At 39.5% G+C, this 18,475-nt stretch overlaps 1 protein-coding gene and 1 long non-coding RNA gene across 2 annotated transcripts; both read left to right on the top strand.

Moving 5' to 3' along the window:
* Positions 1 to 75: 75 nt before the first annotated feature.
* Positions 76 to 2,961, top strand: thumpd1 (THUMP domain containing 1). The gene is made up of 5 exons (XM_004569031.3): positions 76 to 579; positions 1,058 to 1,235; positions 1,328 to 1,413; positions 1,633 to 1,795; positions 1,884 to 2,961. Exons 1-5 carry the CDS (start codon positions 373 to 375, stop codon positions 2,210 to 2,212), a joined length of 963 nt encoding a protein of 320 aa, XP_004569088.1. The 5' UTR covers positions 76 to 372; the 3' UTR covers positions 2,213 to 2,961.
* Positions 2,962 to 12,046: 9,085 nt separating this feature from the next.
* On the top strand, positions 12,047 to 17,124 carry LOC143419167 (uncharacterized). The gene is made up of 3 exons (XR_013099143.1): positions 12,047 to 12,238; positions 16,316 to 16,451; positions 16,965 to 17,124. It is a non-coding gene; the product is annotated as an uncharacterized LOC143419167 (long non-coding RNA).
* Positions 17,125 to 18,475: the final 1,351 nt, after the last annotated feature.

Here is an 18,475-nt window from a genome sequence, read left to right as displayed (position 1 = left end):
TTAAGAATGTGGTCATTTATTTGGAAATCTGATACGGTGTCCTAGAGTAGCGTAGTTTAACACGCGGCCAGAGACTTTTGTCCCTCCTAACACGCCGTACAGGATGACCAACAAACGTGCACGGAGACCTCCTTTCTTGGAACGGCTATGGTTTGAACGCACGTGAGGGGGGAAAAGGCTGCACCAGTCCGTCAACTTCACTCGGTTTTTATATTGTTGCTGCAGGTTTAAAATCTCCGACAGTTCGTGTTGAGCTTACGGCTAATACAGGCGAGGAGGTACAATCAAAACAAACACAAAACAGGTAGCCGATAAGCTAGTGAGCCTCCAAACTCCCGGTTTTAGTTCTGTATCTGAAAGCGCTCTGGAAACATGTCAGCCGTGCAAAACGAATCCAGGAAACGGAGCAAGAAGCGCTTTATGGCCGGCCACCACAGCAAGCGGTGGAAGGGCTCCCGGGAGCTGGAGGTGGGCATGCAGGGGATCCTCATCACATGCAACATGAACGAGAGAAAGTGCACGGCGGAGGCCTTGAATCTGCTCGGTGAATACGCAGACAAGCTCTATGGTCTCGAGCAGGTAAGTTTACATTGTTTACATTATTGGATCAAAGGCCTCCGACGAGCAGTGTTTGGGGCTAATATGCTGGATGGTTTGAGTTAAACTAGGATTTAGCTTGCTCTGTTAATGGAGTAAGGGAAAAGCAACGATCTCATACAAGCTATAATGAATATGTGAAGAACAAATGGCTGGTTTCGGTGTTTCCACGTGTGATTGCTTCTTTTCTCATGTTTTACGTTACTGGAAATGCTTTCGTGTTCCACATGCGTAAAACGAGAAGCACACATGTTGCTTTTTCGTATCACTTGTACTTTTTTGTGTGTTTTTAATGCTCTACATTCAGTAATTTTCTGTGCTTATTATTCTCTTAGTGTAGTTCTTTGATTTAACTTGTGTCAAGGCAACATACAAAGTAAGAATGGCATTGCCCAGCGTAACCTCTGTGTTTTGCAGTGTGCATATATGACAAAAAAGTTGACTTGATTCTTGCTCACAGCTTCAGGAAAATACGGGGAGCAGCAGTGAAGAAGAGGAGGCTGAAGAAGAAGATGTTGATGTTGCCCTGAAGAAAGAAGTGGCCCAGCTGCGAGCATCAGAAACTAAACAGGAGAGGCGCTTCCAGGCACTCGACAGCGGAGCAAACAACGTGATCTTCATCAGAACTCAGAATATCGGTAAAGCTTTTTGTAGTTGATGCGAGTCTGTCTTTCAGTGTTTTTGTTTGGGCTTTTTTTTCTGATTTTTGTTTTATTTTGTTTTTCTGTAGAGTCTGATAAACTGGTTCATCATATCCTGTCAGATCTCCATACTACAAAGAAGAAAAAGTCACGTGTCATCCTTCGAATGTTGCCAGTAAGTAGCTTAGTTGCGAGTCTCGATGTGCATATGCGTTTGAACTGATGCAGGATAGAGAGATGCCGCCGTACTGTAAGTCGAGGGGTTGTTGAATCATCTGAGCATTCACATGACTGAAGCTCTAAAATAGTGCTTTTAAAATGAGCTATTATTTGATATTGATGCATTATGACAACAACAGTAAAACCCTTGGGGTTTTTTTCTTTCTTCTTTCAGGTAACTGGAACCTGCAAAGCTTTTCAGGAAGACATGGTGAAATATCTGACCACTTTCCTGGAGCCTTGGTTCAAAACTCCAAGCTGTGCTACCTACCAGATTGCGTTCAAGGCTCGCAACAGCAACCACAACAAGCGAGACGAAATCATCAAATCTATCGCAGGTAGGCTCGTTCATTTTCCATGTTTTTCATGGCTGCCGGTGCCCGTGCTAAAGGAAACTAACTCCTTTCGAATCCGACTGTTTTACAGGCCTTGTGGGGAAGATGAACCCTAAGAACAAAGTGGATTTGACAAACCCTGAACTGACAATCATTGTGGAGGTCATCAAGACAGTGTGTTGCCTCAGTGTGGTAAAAGACTATACGCTGTACAGAAAGTACAACGTTCAGGAAGTGGTGAAAGACGACATATTGAAGCCTGACGTGACCACAGCAAAAGCAGACGCAGACACAAGCGATCAGACGGAGAAACCCGATGCGGGAGAGACTGACAGAAGAGAGACGAAGGGCGAAGAAGATAAGGGCACGAGTGTTTCAGAGAAGGGGGAGGGTGATGAGGGTGAAGGTGGGGGGGAGTGAAAGCTCACACTGAAGAAAATCGTTGAGGAAATACCGTTTAATTTTCTTTGTAGTGCCGTGCTTTTGTTTTAAATGGACTGATTTGTCAACATCATGAACTCCGTAAACATCACAAACGATTCTAATATAATTTAATATTTGGGGTTTTTTAATATTCATGGGGATATCTGGCATCCATTATCACCTTTATTGAGTTGTACATTTCAAATGGGAGAATTTTTTAATTGATGTTACAAACTATTTGTAGCTGCTCACAGTTTTTGGTTTGTCTTTTTGTTTGTTTGTTCTTTTAAATGGTTAATTTGACTTTTAATTTCAGTGTGTTTTTATTACTCGCTTAAAAATGGACTTTTCTTCAAGTTAACAGGCATCACTCCTAGTACCTTTTACTGTTGTGTAACTTGTTTCCTATATTCGTCCCTGCTGCCCGTGTGTTTAACTGGTTCCTCACGTATCCTTTACTTGGTTCGTGGTGCTCTCTGTTCTGCTCATTGGGACAATAAACAGAACGAAGTGGAGGAGAGTGAGCAGGTTAGAAATGGCATACATATAAACTCTGTATGGTGTGTTACACTTAGAAAGTGTAGATACTTCTTTGGCAGTTCTTTTGTGCTCCACAAGATGGAGATAAAACATTATTTTCCAGAGTACTGACTGTTACGTGATAATTGTGCTACCCTCTAAATGGATATTTGTAGCTATACTGTGTACTGTTGTTTTCTTTTAAAAATTATTTTAGGAGAAACAGACTTGCGTTTGTTTTAGTCTTGAATACTACATAATCCTACTTGAATACTCCAGGCTGTACCTACCGTTTAAAATATAAAACACTTCATATAAGAGAGTAACATCTTATTACAGAATACATGAAGAGTATAACCTGTTACACAGACAAATTTTATATGAGTGCAGTTTTTTCTTTTGGCGTCGCTCCAGCTGTTGCTGCTGGAGCGACGCCAGCAGAGGAAGAAATATTTCAGCCATTCTAGTGCTTGATTGATATCGTGCAGTTGAGAACAAATTAATCTCTGGTCTGAAGGTGCGGTCCTACCTGTGAGTACTTGTTATTCATGCATTAAGTTTCTAATGAATACTGACTACTCCCGTGCAGTGTGTCAAGTGCATTGTTTAGAACACTGCAATAAACAACTGATACTGGGAAGAAAGTACGGGTGGGCTGTGAGAGGCACCGACTCTCACATAAGCTGGTTTTTTTTGGGGGGGGGGGTTTTTCATTTCTATATTATCAGGTCCCAAAGGTAATTGCTCCTACACCTAAGTCAAACAGCCCGTGTTACTTATGTGTCATGCAAATATAACATGATCCATTTTGTAACCAGATACAGTGTAGATGGCATTGTCTAAGTGAAGGTGTGCTCTCAATGTGGCTCACGCAGGTCTGTGAGTCAGTAGGTTTAACAAAAACAGAAAAAGTCTGTAATTAGGAGCAACCCACATCCTAATTAAGTCAATGTCACGAGGAAGCATATTCAGACATTTTGATAACCTGTAAGCTATAAATGCAAAAGTCTGTAGTGCAGTCCTGTGAAATACTAAGTACAGCCTCACTGCTTCCATAGGAATTAAGAGGGTAATAGCAGCCAGGTGCTGTTAGTTAAATGTACTTGATTAACTGAAATTCAGAGTGTGATCACCTCTGTAGAAGCAGATGTGTGAACAGTTTGCTGGTCTGGAGGAGACGTAGAGCCACAGCCTGCAGGAGTCGACACTCAAATTCAGCCCAAGAGCGTGCAATGTTCAGAGAGGGAATAAAAGCAGCAAGAGCTACAGTGCTTAGCAATTTATTAGGCCGTCAACCAATGTAAGGTTTATGCCACAGTTAACAGTATTGGTAAATAATTTTTATGTTTTTGTAATGGTTAAACCACCAGTATGTGCAAGCTCTTTAATCAAAGTTTTTAAAGCAAAAAATATGATTATTGTTGAAAATTAATTTTCAGATTTACTGCTTTACAAAAATGGAAAGAAACATAGTAAAGCACAATATTATTTTTTGATTAAGATGCCAAAATAGAGGTATTTACTTGTATTCCTGCACAGAAAGATGTGTTTTTGCGGTTGAATGTTATGCTTGATTAATCGCTGACTTCTAGCTCAAATTTGGTAAAAAAAAACAAAACAAAGCTAAACTAAACTTGAAACCTGTTGGTTATTTGCCTAATAAATAAGTTTAGTTTGAAACAAGTTTTTGACAGATTTCCAAAATATCTGGTTTCTATTAACATTGTTTAGCACTGTACATCTCAGAAACTACTTCAAGTAGGCCTCAAGTAGCATGTTACATGTTGAAGTTTCTGACAGTGAAATCAGAGAATGGCGGAACAGGTACGACTTGTTTGGATGGGTTGCCAGGAAAACGCCTCCTTTCTCTAAAATGAACATGACAGCACATTTTAGGATTGCAAACTTATATCACAACAAATCACAAGAGTTCTGGATCAATGTTCTTTGCACAGAAGATACCAAAGGCAAGATATTTGGCTGTAGTGCAAATCATGTTTGGCCAGAAGAAAACACAGCCTATCAGCACCTCTGCCACCTGTTAGACATGGAAATGGAAGGATGATAATTTGGACTTGTTCCAAAGGACCTGGGCACCTTGCAGTCACTGAGATGACCATGACCTCTGCTGTATACCAAAATTTTGAAAAATGTGAGAGCATCTGTCTGACAGCTGAAGGTTGGCTGAAAATAAATCATCTGTCAGGACGATAATCTTAAGCACAGCAGCAAATCTAAAAGAGAATGAATGAAAAAGAGAAGAATCAAACATCTGTTCGTGTCTTTCTCCTGAGTTTATTATACCAACCTACAGTATCATACATATGAGCATCCCCAAACATCAGTGTGCATCTCAGACAGATGAACAAACTTGTAGATAGAACAGTACTTATCTCACCCAGGGCACTGAAACGGCTAGAGCCAGCTGTGTTTTTGATTGATAATATGGTGCTATATTATTATTATTATTATTATTATTGTTGTTGTTATTATTATAAATTTCCCCCGGTAAGAGGAACACTGCAGCAGAAGTGATCATTGTTGCTTTTTTGTAAGATTAAGCAAAAACTACCTAGCTAACAGAGGAGAGGTGGGAACTGGGAGCAGAATAAAAACAAAGATCATTTGGTGCACTCTCATGTTGCTGAAAAGTCTCCAAGGGGAGCCACAATAAAGTGAGTCATCGTTTTTGATCTAATCATGCTAATAGAATTACAATGACAAACCTAACAGTAATTGTTTACACATATAATGTTTCATGTGTACATCTCAGTTTAGCTTGTTAGCATGCTAACGTTTGTTTATTAGCACAAAGACAAAAGCAGCTGATGGAAATGTTTGCTGCTGTTTGTTTTGCAGATATTGTGGCATGAAATTGCCAGTGAAATTCATTTTGCTGATGATGATAGATTTAAAATAAAAACTCAGATTTCACTCATTGGCACCTTTGCCTTGCAAACAATGACAAAAAATAAGAGCCGCTTTCTCTTTTTGCATTGTTTGTTTTGCCATTGTTTGCAAAAGGTCTCGCATCTGTGACTCTTCCCTCAGTTTACAGGTTCATGCCAGAGTACATGTTCATATCTTTGTAGAATTATCCTGGGTATGTTCTCTGTTTCTGCTCTGCCTTCCTCTAAAGGTCATAAACAGTTTTGCAGTTTGCCTTTTAAAGATATTACCAGGAGAACCAGGCACTGTATATAGATTTGTGGGCAGACACATCAAACTTCATGTCAAATCTAAGAGAAATAGCAAGAATTGTCTCTGAAAAAAATTGTGCAGTATAACTAGGATGTTGGATACAGTGTAGTGATGGTAATTAATCATAATAAGGACCTCCAGTTCACGTTTTCTGTCTCTTTCAGATACGCACACATGCTCTAACTGATTTGTCATTTCTTTTTCTGCTCATTACACTTGTGCTGAACTGTTGTTGTGACCCTGGCAGTCGTTATCTACACCACATTCTGCTAAAACTCACAAATTGCATTACCTCCAGCTCTCTGGTGCCCCAGCCAGTGAGACCTACTGACAAGCTTGTGGCGCTTATACAGGAAGGAAGGATTGGCTGTTTTCAGCCTCAATAGTGTGTTATTAGTGCAATACCAATTAGACTATGTAGCTAGTCATTTTAATGAGAGACATACAGTGATGCCTCATTATGACATATCTACCATCAGGTGAAATTCGTATGGTATAGAAAATGTATCATTTCCCATCGATTCTTTTTTTCTAATATTAGTAACTTCCAGATGATTCTTCATGGCATATGAAGGTTTTGAAAATCTGTCTTTCAGAGCTCACAGTTTTAAATGTTTAGCCAGAAACAACATCATCTAAATCAAGAGAATATTTACAGCAGTAATAAAATGGTGTTGTCTACATAAAAACATAGCCTCTGATGTTTTAATTGCCCCCAAGGCAATGTCTAATTAAACCTCTGTGGGCACTGCAGCCCATTGGTTTCCAGCCAAAGGACTTACAAGCACGTACACACTGTTCAGCCACCCAGGATTGTACACTCATTCAGGTTTAAATGTCACAGGCCTGTGAAACAATTACATCCACAGGCGCATGTGCACACAGTCCCCAGGGTCAGGATTAGCATCCATTGGTGTGGCTCCATATCTGACCTTTATGAGTGGCTAAGTAGTGCTCTCCGGGGTCTCATTTGTCTCACTTTAACTGAACAATGGCCTCAATCCCCTCACGACTGCAGCTTTCTCTCTCTGCAGAATGAACATTCAGAGCCTGAAATTGTTGAGCTTAAGAGCACACCAAGGACTCGAGGTCCACTTATAGGTGGATGAAATAACCATTAAAGGTGTGAAAATTTGGTTCCAAAATGTAACATTAAGCAAGCAAACCACTGTCGAAAGTGACAATTTGTAAGAAAGCATTTAGTTCCTGGTTATTAAGGACCCTTTATGGCTACATCAGGAAATAGTTTTTCAATATAACTTCTGCTCACCTGTAACCTGGTTTTAACATGTAAGCTGAATAAAATATGAAAGGTTGAAGCCTCCAGTGCACATATAGGCAAGGCAAGGCAAGTTTATTTGTATAGCACAATTCAACAACAAGGTGATTCAAAGTGCTTTACAGAGACATTAGAAACAAGAACAAAAATTGATTAAAACAAGCAAATAAACTAACTAATTAACAAACAAACAAACAAACAAACAAACAAACAAAACAGTATATAAAATCAAAACAGATAAAATCAGAACAGTAGATAAAATCAGTAGTTAATGTAAGTTTTGAAATTTAAGCTTAAAGTGTGGATTTGGTGCTTTATTCAAATGCAGCTGAGAACAGGTGAGTCTTCAACCTGGATTTAAATAAACTGAGTGTTTCAGCTGATCTGAGGCTTTCTGGGAGTTTGTTCCAGATATAAGGAGCATAAAAGCTGAATGCAGCTTCTCCGTGTCTGGTTCTGACTCTGGGAACTGATAATATAGATGACTGACTGAGACTGAGTTGTAGATACAATCAGAATTATGTAAAATGATCTAGGAAATGGACTCAATTCTGGATTTTACAAAAAAGGATTAAGGAATTTATAATATAATACAGATAGTATCATCTCTTCTTGCAGCAAACCAGTGAGTAGAGCTCAGACAAAAAAAAAATATGCAAGAAAATGACTAAGAAAAAACCTTTTAGTGCCTTAAAATGCCGCTCCTAAAAATATACACATGGTGTAATAATGTGATGAAAGCATTAAATAGTGAAAGAGTACAATCATTACAGTATGACAAGCTTTATTAGAACAAGACACGGTGGAAAACAAAAGGTTAGCTTGTCCATGTGTGGGTGTGAGTGGGCATACAGTACTACATGGACATCAGCATTATGAGGTTCTTCATCAACTGGCATCATGACTACATTATCATCCTTGGCTTTATGGTCGTAATGCGCATCAATTGCACTAATAAGCATTTAGAGCCCTGAAGATTGTCTTCAGTGTTAACCCTGTAAGACCCAAGCAATCAAAAAACTGAGATGTTTATTAACCCTTATAACAAAATCCACTTTTTTTGCTGTATCATGTGGTGTATGATATATTTTTATTACATATTTATTATATATTTTTTGTATCACATTTGATACATTAGGCATTTTTGGCAACTTTTTGTTAACAACAATGTTAATTTTAGACAAAAAAAAGAGTTTTGTTCATAACATTTTGAAATTATGCCAAGTATTGATCATGTTGATGATATAGAGGTCTCAGAAACTCATGTATCAAAAATGATACAATGGGCATTATAGGGTTAATGTTAACAGTTTGAAATAGTTAACAGAGTTAACCCTGATTCCATGAGATTGATTCATTAAAACTGGGTGAACAGCAACAAATACATTGGACCGACATGTATTCTATGTATGGCAAAGCCTTAATATGGTAAGTTTGCTAACTGCAATGAACAAGGGCACTCTCATTCACTTTCCATTAACCACACATAAAATGTCCAAGTACAAAAAAAGTACAAAAAGCATTAAATTCGACTGAGTCCGCAAAAAAGACACTATTTAACCAAAAGATATTTTGAACAATCATTGTGGATGCTGACCAAAGATTTTCTCCTCAAAAAGAACTAGATCAGAAATTCAAGGTGAAACAATCCAGCATCACACAACAAGTAAGGCAACCTAAAGAAAAGCTATATTTGTCCCGTTAATCATTTTTCCGTCCTACAGAGTTACCTCGCGTGGTCTCATCTTCTGTGATGGAAACCACTACTCGAACTGTTTAATTCCAGTTAAACTAATAACCCCTGTATAAACACATTTGACTTGTGCTATGTCACATTAATGAAAATGTCAGTGCTTTACTGTGACAAGTCAAATATTCTGCTGTGAAGTAACCCCAAAGTAAGAATAAAATCCGGGTATTCTGCTAGCATTACATAAAATACATACTGAATATTTATCTTGTTGTTTTTTGTTGTTCTTTGCATAATTTTCAAGCACATCTATTAAAAGTGGAGGGGAATGCACTGAGCTGACTAAAACTGACTGAAAGACGCTGAGTGTGGTATTTACTTCATAACAAATTAGAGCCAAAAAAATGAAATCAGAAATGACCACAGAGTTGGACGCACTTGTGCGATGGTGACAATAAGCAATTACAAGCCTCGCCAAGCTGGTATGTTTTTGTATAGTTGAAGCTTTTCTGCTATTTTATCCATACCCTCTAGCTATGTGCCAGTTTATAGCATTTCCAGATGCCTTCTCTTTTGTCACACATAGTTAATAGATGCACACACCGATGATTTATTTATTTATTTATATCTATTGTTACAACAATGGCAATATGTTTTGGAGGACATGTATTTCTCCCACAGATTGTGTGTGTGTGAATGTGTATTATACAAGTGTGGCAGGCGCTTATGTGAATGGGGGTTCAGTAATGAGAAATGCTTATCAACCCTCTACAGCCCATCAGCTTGCTGCCATTAGCTGTTACCCCAACAATCTTACAGGTAGGCTAAGAGTCCTCATATTGATTCCAGACATTGCTGTTTGTCCCCTGCAGAAGGGCAGCAATCAGCAAATGGATTTAGTTGATTGGGATTACGGGAAGTAATTTGTGGAGGAAATAAGTGGGCATTTTTAAGGAGTCTAATAATGTGGTGGAATTAGTTCTCCTAATACCTGGAATGAAGTTGCTGTTTGAATGGAAATGGCTGTTTATGCGATTGGTTTGGGAAGGAGAAAGAGAATGCCTGGTCTTAGAGTTGGAAAGCTGAGAAACAGTTTGTTGAGTTGAATAGAGGGAAGTACAGGATGGAAAAAGGTGAAAGCCTGAGTGAACAACAGATTTCGTAGCAGTTATTCCTCTCCAAACACTCACGTTTGTTTGGTACTTCCAATCAGTGGTGTATAATCCTTTGCTAAGGATACTTTCCATATCACTGGGTGGCTTTCGCTGCAGAGAGGTGCATTTAAGCATAACGCTAACAAGAACCTTGACAATTAGTTGGGGGGGGGGGGGGGGGGGGGGGGGGGTGTAGAGAGTGGGGGCAGAGAGGCGGCAGGGCAGAGTAAAGATGTGAATGGAAACTGGGGGAAAGTAGAAGAACAGCAGACAGGCGAGGAGGCGGTAGCTGTGTGACTCTAAAGAGCTCCAATTACTTTTCATTCTTTTTTCCACTCAATGATCAGTGCTTGAGAGAAAGCTGATCCAGGTTCTGTTACACTGATGAGTCATGTTTGATTCGGCTCTTTGTCTATTACAGAAAATACCTCGGTAACTGAATGGGACTGTGGGACTGTTCATTGCTTTGATGGTCAGTTTTCGTTTTTCCATCAGAAAAACTGCATCAGAAAGACCGCAGTGATACAGCATGTTGTTTCAGTGATATTATACAGCGTGAGCCCAGGTTACTTCAACTGCATTGGCCTGAAGTAGGCCCGTTTAGCTAGTGAACAGCAGAGACAGCAGCCAATATAAATTATTAGGTATAATAATACAGCAGTTCAGTCAAAGATAGACTGTTAATAACATTTTTGATAGGGGGACACATTTATTTTACTGAAAAGCTTTTATTATGAAATTATTTGGATTGACAAAAATGTTAGTATTAAGCTAAAACTGTCTTGCTACATAGCTTTACTGTATTCGCTTAAAACTTTGCTTGGACAGGACTTTTTGACACAAGATTCAACAGTTAAAAAATGCTATTCTGCTGAAGTGTTGACTTTATGACTGAAAAAAGTGCAAAACATTAATTTTTAGTCTTGATGTAGAAAAACTGTATAACTAGCTTGGCTAAAAGCTAGCTAAGCCATTTTAGCAGTAACTAGAGTAGTTTATGTGATTCAGTTTGGTTAAATTAGGGTAAAATAATCAGCTTTTAAGAACGCATAAAGTAATTGTACTGCAGCCTTTCTGTCTTTTCCACTTTGAAAACTTTAAACTATTAATTGTTTCTTCTTGACTTTATTATCTTTATAATTACATTACTACTGCCGGCCTTTGCAGAGCAGTTTAATTGTAAATCCATTACAGTGTATTTTAAATATATGTAGTAAAACGTTGGTTTGCTTCATTCTCTTTGCAGGTACATTGATGTTGGACAAATCTAATCCATTCAGTTGCTAATTCTGTGTGTTTTTTTAAGGGATGATCTTATTGGGTTTGATACCAGCTGCCACAGAGGATTGAGAGTGTGACAGTGAAACATGTATATGTGATTTTGGGGCCGATGACAGACAGACAGAAGGTCTCCTTGAGAGGACATAGAACTTTAACAGGATTGGAAATGGTACCGACCAGCTGTAAGAGGTAAGAGAGAAAGAGCAGGGGATGAGAGTCAAAGTGTGAAGAAGGAGGGGTGGCTACGCGAAGAGTAGTGTTGTCATTTAGTCACAAAGTTGACCAAGAACACATTTGTGTTTTGTTGCAGCAGCTTGCAAAAACATATAAGAAGGGTGAAATGAACGTCTTAGAAAAGGAGCGAGCTTTGGGATCGAATTAAGCTAGACGCATCATCAAACGCTGCAAGCACAGCAGGGGGCCTTGGGATACACCCGTCTGAGAAATGGGTGGTGTGGGTGTGTGCTTATAGTTTTGTATCGGCCTAATAAACCACCCATCTGCAGTGAGAGAAGAGGAGTGGATGCTAGGAGCAGGGGGGGTTACAGCACTCTTTATGCTCCATATTTACACCCCGTCCTGCCCAGAGGTTCTTTGATGCTTGTCGATACCGCTGCGTGATGATGTCATACGGCAGACAGCAAGGGAGGGAGGCATGATCAAAGGAAAGAGGGAGGGATGAAGACGCAGGAGAGCATATCCAAGACAACAACGGGACAAAGATGGCGACTGCTTCTGCAATGGGACGTCCACTGGCGTCCAGACCTCGGAATCACTGCGATGAACTCGGGCAATGCAGCAGGTGTATTCACCTCCCTTATTCTAACAGGACGACCATCAGCATGACACACTGGAACCACCAAGCCAACCTCAGCCATCACTACCGCGGGGCTAGCACGGTAAGCCTTCCGTCTACCTTAGCCTTTCCTCCGCTGCCGTTAAATCATCAAACCCTCAAGACCCCGATGTCTGGTTACCATCACTTCATCCCAAGTATTCATCATGAGTTGCCATTCTTTCTAATAACACATTTTCTACCCATTTTGCTTCTTTTTCCTCAGCCCTTTCATCATGGTCTTTTTGGCCGTTAATATAGGCCTCTCTTTGCCATCAAAGGCAGCACATCAATTGCCTTGACTCCCAAGTGTATGTGTGAGGGTGAAAGAAAGGGAGAGAGGAGAAAAAAAAGAAGAACACCATGTATCAAAGATCAAGGCACGCTTTCATGCCTGTTTTTGGCCTAGTTGGGTTTTTGCTTTTCCATCATCTTTCCATCCCTTTTCCCCCCTGCCTGTTCTAGGGCTGCGGATGCTCTCCGAACCCTCAACAATTTCCCCCGACCCTCAGTGGTCCAGATCCCACATTCGCTGAAATCAGACGCTTTTGTAGGGAAATGGAAGCAAAGACATTTTTTTTGGGTTTCTTTGAAAATATTCTGTAGCTTGCAGGCTACTGGGCCAGAGCTCAGCCCCAATGATGACAATACGTGAAACAATATTTGAATAAGCAGCAGGAGGGCAGCGAGCTAATCCACTGTGGCTAATCCAGTATTGGTGCGGGCCATATTGGTTGCTGGAGTATTCAGCCCCATCACAATACACATCAGCGGGACGCCATGGCAGATATACTGACACTCTCACTACAGGCATGGCTGGGAAAGGTGGATTGACGGATAGGTGGATAAATGATAGAGAGATAGATATAGATGGGAGAGTGTTGATATTGTGCTTTCTGTAGTTCACATATTGTTTTGGTTGGCTTGTGTAACTTTGAGGATTGAAAGAAAAAAATGAAAACAGAGGGAAGTGTTTAAGTAGGAGGGTGATGACGCTAGCCGTCCTTCATAGCTCTGTGGCAATGTTTGTGACTAATGTAATCGCCAATTCTCAGTGCAAAGTTGCCTGAAACGTTGACGTTATCCTACTCACTACTACATATCAAACATAATAAAAGGGCTCACTGTACAAGCTCAGCCTTATACTTTGCTTTGGAGCTCTTATTTCACCCGAATAAAATACTTGTCTCCAATTAATTTTCCTAAAGAGCAGGGGTGTGTTTTTCTTTTAAGGGGTATATAATGAAGATTTCACTTTCTCTGAGCATCTAAATGGGTCTTTGTGCTGGGAGGCCCCCAAGAGATAAGCCTGTTTCTGACAGGCCTCCGTACAGACGCCCAAATCTGCTGTGGCAGCTGGAACAAAGGGACCCCTGAGCTGGACCGGCTCACTGACAAAAAGCTCCGTCTCAGTAGTCTAAGAGGGTTGCCTCAATTTAGGAATTAATGATCTACTCTCGTCTTCACTTCACTTCAGCTTATGAAAAGGTGACTGTGTTTTTACTGAAATTGAGAAGAGCTAGCAAGGGTGACCAGTCGATTATTGATCATCCATGTATCAATCACGTTATTCATCTGAATTAGTCCAGTGGCAACAGGTGCAGCAGAACACATTATTTGATTCTTGTTAGCCAAAACATACGGTAGGTTTGTTTGAATTTTGGTGGATGAGTCTTCCTTAACCCAGTCTGGCATCTGACGACAGAGAGTGTAAAGGGCTGTGATCCGGGATATTGGACTTTATGAATAAAAATGACTTCACTTCAAACATGATCTACTGAAAGCTTTTCCCAGAAGATATTTTGACACATCAGAGGAGTAAAAGCACAGCACAGGTAATACGTTTAATAATTGTTGAATACCATTTACCTTCTTTGATTCCAGAGTTCAGGCGTCGTTGGTTCTGGCGCACTGAGTTGAAAGGCGTCTTTGTCAGTTTTATTAGTAACAGCTGCTCTGCTAATAATGCAATAAAAAAGTCAGTAAAGCCAATAAAACAAGATATATAACAGGAATAAATGAGGCACAATGTGCTTAATGTTTAACAAACATATATGTTGTCTATGAGTAAAAATGTGTTACATTGTCGTATTGCATAAATGTCAAATGATGTGGAGCATATAGGTGTGCAGGAATATTCATTCTCTGAATGTCACTTCCTACCATCCAAGTCTTTAAAATTCTAAAACTGAAACTGATAAGGAAAGCAATCAAGTACTATGGATCTGTATCTATAAATGCACTATTCCTTACACTGAACACTGTCTCAATCTGCATGTCTTTTCCTCTGTTTCCTGAATTCAGTTGCTTGACCTTCTTGAACAAACAAGTAGATTGGTTCTGATTTCCCTGTACACCTCATGGAGTTTTGGTGACGGTAGCCCATTGCTAGCTAAATCTTAACATACAATCACATAAACTCTGAAAACTACACTCCAAAGCCACAAAAACTCAAGTCTAAACACAACTAATGATCATATAACTATTAAATCCGTTCATTTTCGTAGCAGGTTATCCAACTGAGTGTTGCAGGGGTGCTGGAGCCAATCCTATCTGTCAAATACCAAGACGTGGTTATTGGTATATCCACGTCTTCACCCTAGGCAACTCAGCCGTCAGTCAATACAATACGATTTTGCTCTGATGAGTTATGATGAGTTAGTCAAGAAAAATGTATTAGGATGGAAAAGTATGTTTCATGTATGTCTCAAGCAATAGATAGATAGATAGATAGATAGATAGATAGATAGATAGATAGATAGATAGATAGATAGATAGATAGATAGATAGATAGATAGATAGATAGATAGATAGATAGATAGATAGCACCAGGTGTATTAGTGGTCCCCTTGTGTGATGACCTTTCTTCAGCTTAGAGTACAGACCAGCAATACTCACACACATACATAGTTCAGATTCATTATAGATTCATAAGTACCAACATGCCCCCAACCCCTCCTCACCAAGACATCATAAAGGTCAAGTTCATCTTCGTCAGTATTCTCTCTTTGTCTTCTTCCCTCTCCCCTCATTGTCTCCGGGGGCACCACAGCAGCCCTGACAACACCAGCCTGTTACCACACAAGAACCTGTATCTGCAGGTGCAACGAGTGTATGTGTGTTGACTGTTGATGATATAGGCCAAAATAATGTGCATACATTTCCATAATGAAGTGTGTTTGCCTTGGCTGTAAAGTCTGCCAATCAAACACACTGCCATTCGCTAAACCTTGCCGCCCGTCTTCATTACTGTCCTCTGAAAGCCTTCTCTGACAATTTCACAGCGATTATCTGTTTAGAGACGATTACATGGTTTTAAATGGCGCATGCCAAATAGAGTTTTAAAGTTAAAGTGCTGGAAATTTCACCGTGCTTTTGTTGGATTCAACGGCACTCGTCGAAAGGGCGGACAAAATTAAACAATGCTAACAAAATAATAATAATATCTTTGAAATGTAAATATATTACAATGGTACAGTGAACATGTACAGAAATGAAAATCAAGATGAAGAAAATAATTTTGTTCTGGATATGTTGAAATAAACGGAGGCGTTTATTGTGTTGGGTTAGTCTAGAAATATGATTTTTTTTTTATTAGCCTTTGACCGCAACATGTAGGCTGTATCCAATATTAAGAGAGTTACATTTAAGAAGTATCAGCTCTTATGACATAAGTGGAGCATTTACACAGCAGGATTTTCACATGTAGTAGTAAGTTAACATGAAATTGAGGGATCTGTTGTTTTTAGTTGCACACGGTTAATTCATGTGACTGGTAAAAGCTTTTTACCAACAATGTCATGTCATAAGGGTTGAAAACTATACTGTTATATTGTTCTGCTCAAATATACACGATCAAATAAAAGAACCAGATATACAAGAGGGTTACAATTTATTTTTGAATCTCATATGAAATAATAAAAATAATAATTCAATTCACTTTATTTATACTGCATCAATCACAGCAACAGTCCCCTCGAGATGCTTTATATTGTAAGGTAAAGCCCCTACAATAATACAGAGAAAACCCCCAACAATCAGTAAACCACTTATTACCAAGAACTTGGCATAAGTGGGAAGGACAAACTCCCTTTTAACAGGAAGGATGATGGTGATGATGATTATTGTTATTATTTCCCAGCTTCGAGTTGTTATGAAGAAGCAGTGCATCGAGGAGTGGGCAGAGATGAGGACAGGTGTCTGGACCTCACCTGAGCCACCGGACCCTGCTCTCCTTCACATGGGACAGCTGGCCTGACGACCCCTCAGGAGGCATAGTAAGCTCCATGCATCCTTGGTTTGGTTTTATTATCTCCAAAGAGAGTAAATGCTGCTTCTTCTGATTTTACTGGCATGGGCTATTTTCATTTTCTGATTCAAATTCATACCAAAAACAATTTGTTAATGGACATTTGCATTAGTGTATTTTCTCATGTTTTTGCTGTTGTCAAAGACGAGGAGTGCTGTGAATTGAAATCATTCTTGCTGATTATAGAAATTAAAAAATTTGGCAGTGTGTGCAGTAATTTCTTTAGTCTTGTTACTTACTAAGACACGTGACAGTTTAATCCACGTGTAAGGCAAATTTACATCATGCAGTAACACATGGCTCATATCAGATATTTGCAACACATCTGTGGAATAACATTTAATAAGGCCACGTTCAGGTGTTCTTTTTTTCCCACGAGCCTTTGGAAATATTGATTCAGCCTGATAACTGTAGTCCCCCCCCACACACACACACACACCCACACACCCTTCTCTCCCTCTCTCTCTCTCCGTCCCTCCAGCAGCCGGTGGGAGCTCGGTGCTCCTGCATGACTGACAGCCCGGCGGAGAGGAGTGACATGCTCAGGTGGCGGCAGCAGCGTGCTCCCTCTGTCCTGTGAGTCACTGCGCCGGCAGAGATGGGCTCTTCGGACTGAGCACCTGTTCAGACGCAAAGACGCATTAGAGGTGAGTCGCCTTGTTTTGTCATCGCGCGTTGCTCAAAAACTGTCTCACCTTTAGACTCACAGATTGCCTGGAGCAAAGTGAGCCGTAGCCTACCTGATCTATTGTGGTGCCCTGGTGCTGTTTGGGGATTCTGGCTCATTTATTTATTTGTTTGTTTTTTCTTTTTCATCCACTTTTTTTTTTAAATGTGCGTGACAGTGTACGGTGCAGTCGGCTTATCGTGAATAACTTTTTTATTGGAGTCTATTAAAAGGCTACCGTTTGAATTACACTTCCATTCATTTAGAGATATTGTGAAATTGCTCGTTCTTGCCAATGGGGGCGCCGTTGTGCACTTTTTTTGGTTACCTTGACATAGAACGGAGACATATAGAACCGACACGAAGTACAAACTCTTCTTCATAACTCATTTAATGTACCCACAGTGGTGAAAATTAACAAATAAACTAATGAATACATAAATAAATACTTCAAGCTTACTTTTTTAACATGTCTTTCTCATTGTGTTGAGAAGCAGTAGTATCAACTTTTTACTCCAGAAGAGTAAAAAGATTTTCACTATTTTTATAGCTACCTACATACAATCATTCTACACAAAGTCGCCATTGCAATAATAATATAATCATATAATCTGTAATAATACTACACTTATGGTTCCAGATGTATTTTTTTTCCTGTGATACTTTTGCATGTTTCTTGATGATATGTCTGCACTGTTACCTGCAACTAAGTAGGTTCATAAAATGGTAATAATAGCAGTTAAGGGCCTGCGCTAACATACATTTCATAGTAATAATACATAATTCAAAAAACATACATACACTAATGCATCAGAGAATGATTGAGCATTGTCAGAAAAGCTCCAGTTGTAACTGGTTGCTGGCAACATTCAAAGTAAGCCTTTGAATAGTGTAGTTACACTACACTATTCTACACTACCATATGGCCTGCCTTCTAAGTGCAAAGCCATTAAAATATCAGAAGTAAGAAGAACCTAATTTCTCTTTGCTAAATTGCAGGATTTAGGTGCGTTTCTAAAATAGGTTAAATTTACTTGGATATTTAAACCTTGTGCAGTTTGCACATTTTCCTTTTTCCATAAATGCTGTTGGAGTCTAGTTGTACTTTACTACATTGACTTGGCGGTCATACTTTGGTTTTGAAACAAACACATTTTCAGTAAATATCCCATAAAACAATTTGAATTAGCTCTACATTGCTGCAGAATCAAAATGCTGCATCAGTCAGTTTTGCCTTGCATAGTAAATAATTTTACATTTCTTGTATTCTTGTAACTATTTGGAAATGATGCACGCTGGACACTTATAATAACGTTCACGTATCG

This window comes from Maylandia zebra, linkage group LG6 (genome assembly GCF_041146795.1).
Source record: "Maylandia zebra isolate NMK-2024a linkage group LG6, Mzebra_GT3a, whole genome shotgun sequence".
Lineage (NCBI taxonomy): Eukaryota > Metazoa > Chordata > Actinopteri > Cichliformes > Cichlidae > Maylandia > Maylandia zebra.
Note: the sequence above shows the minus strand (reverse complement) of the source record. Positions and strands in the feature narration are given on the sequence as shown.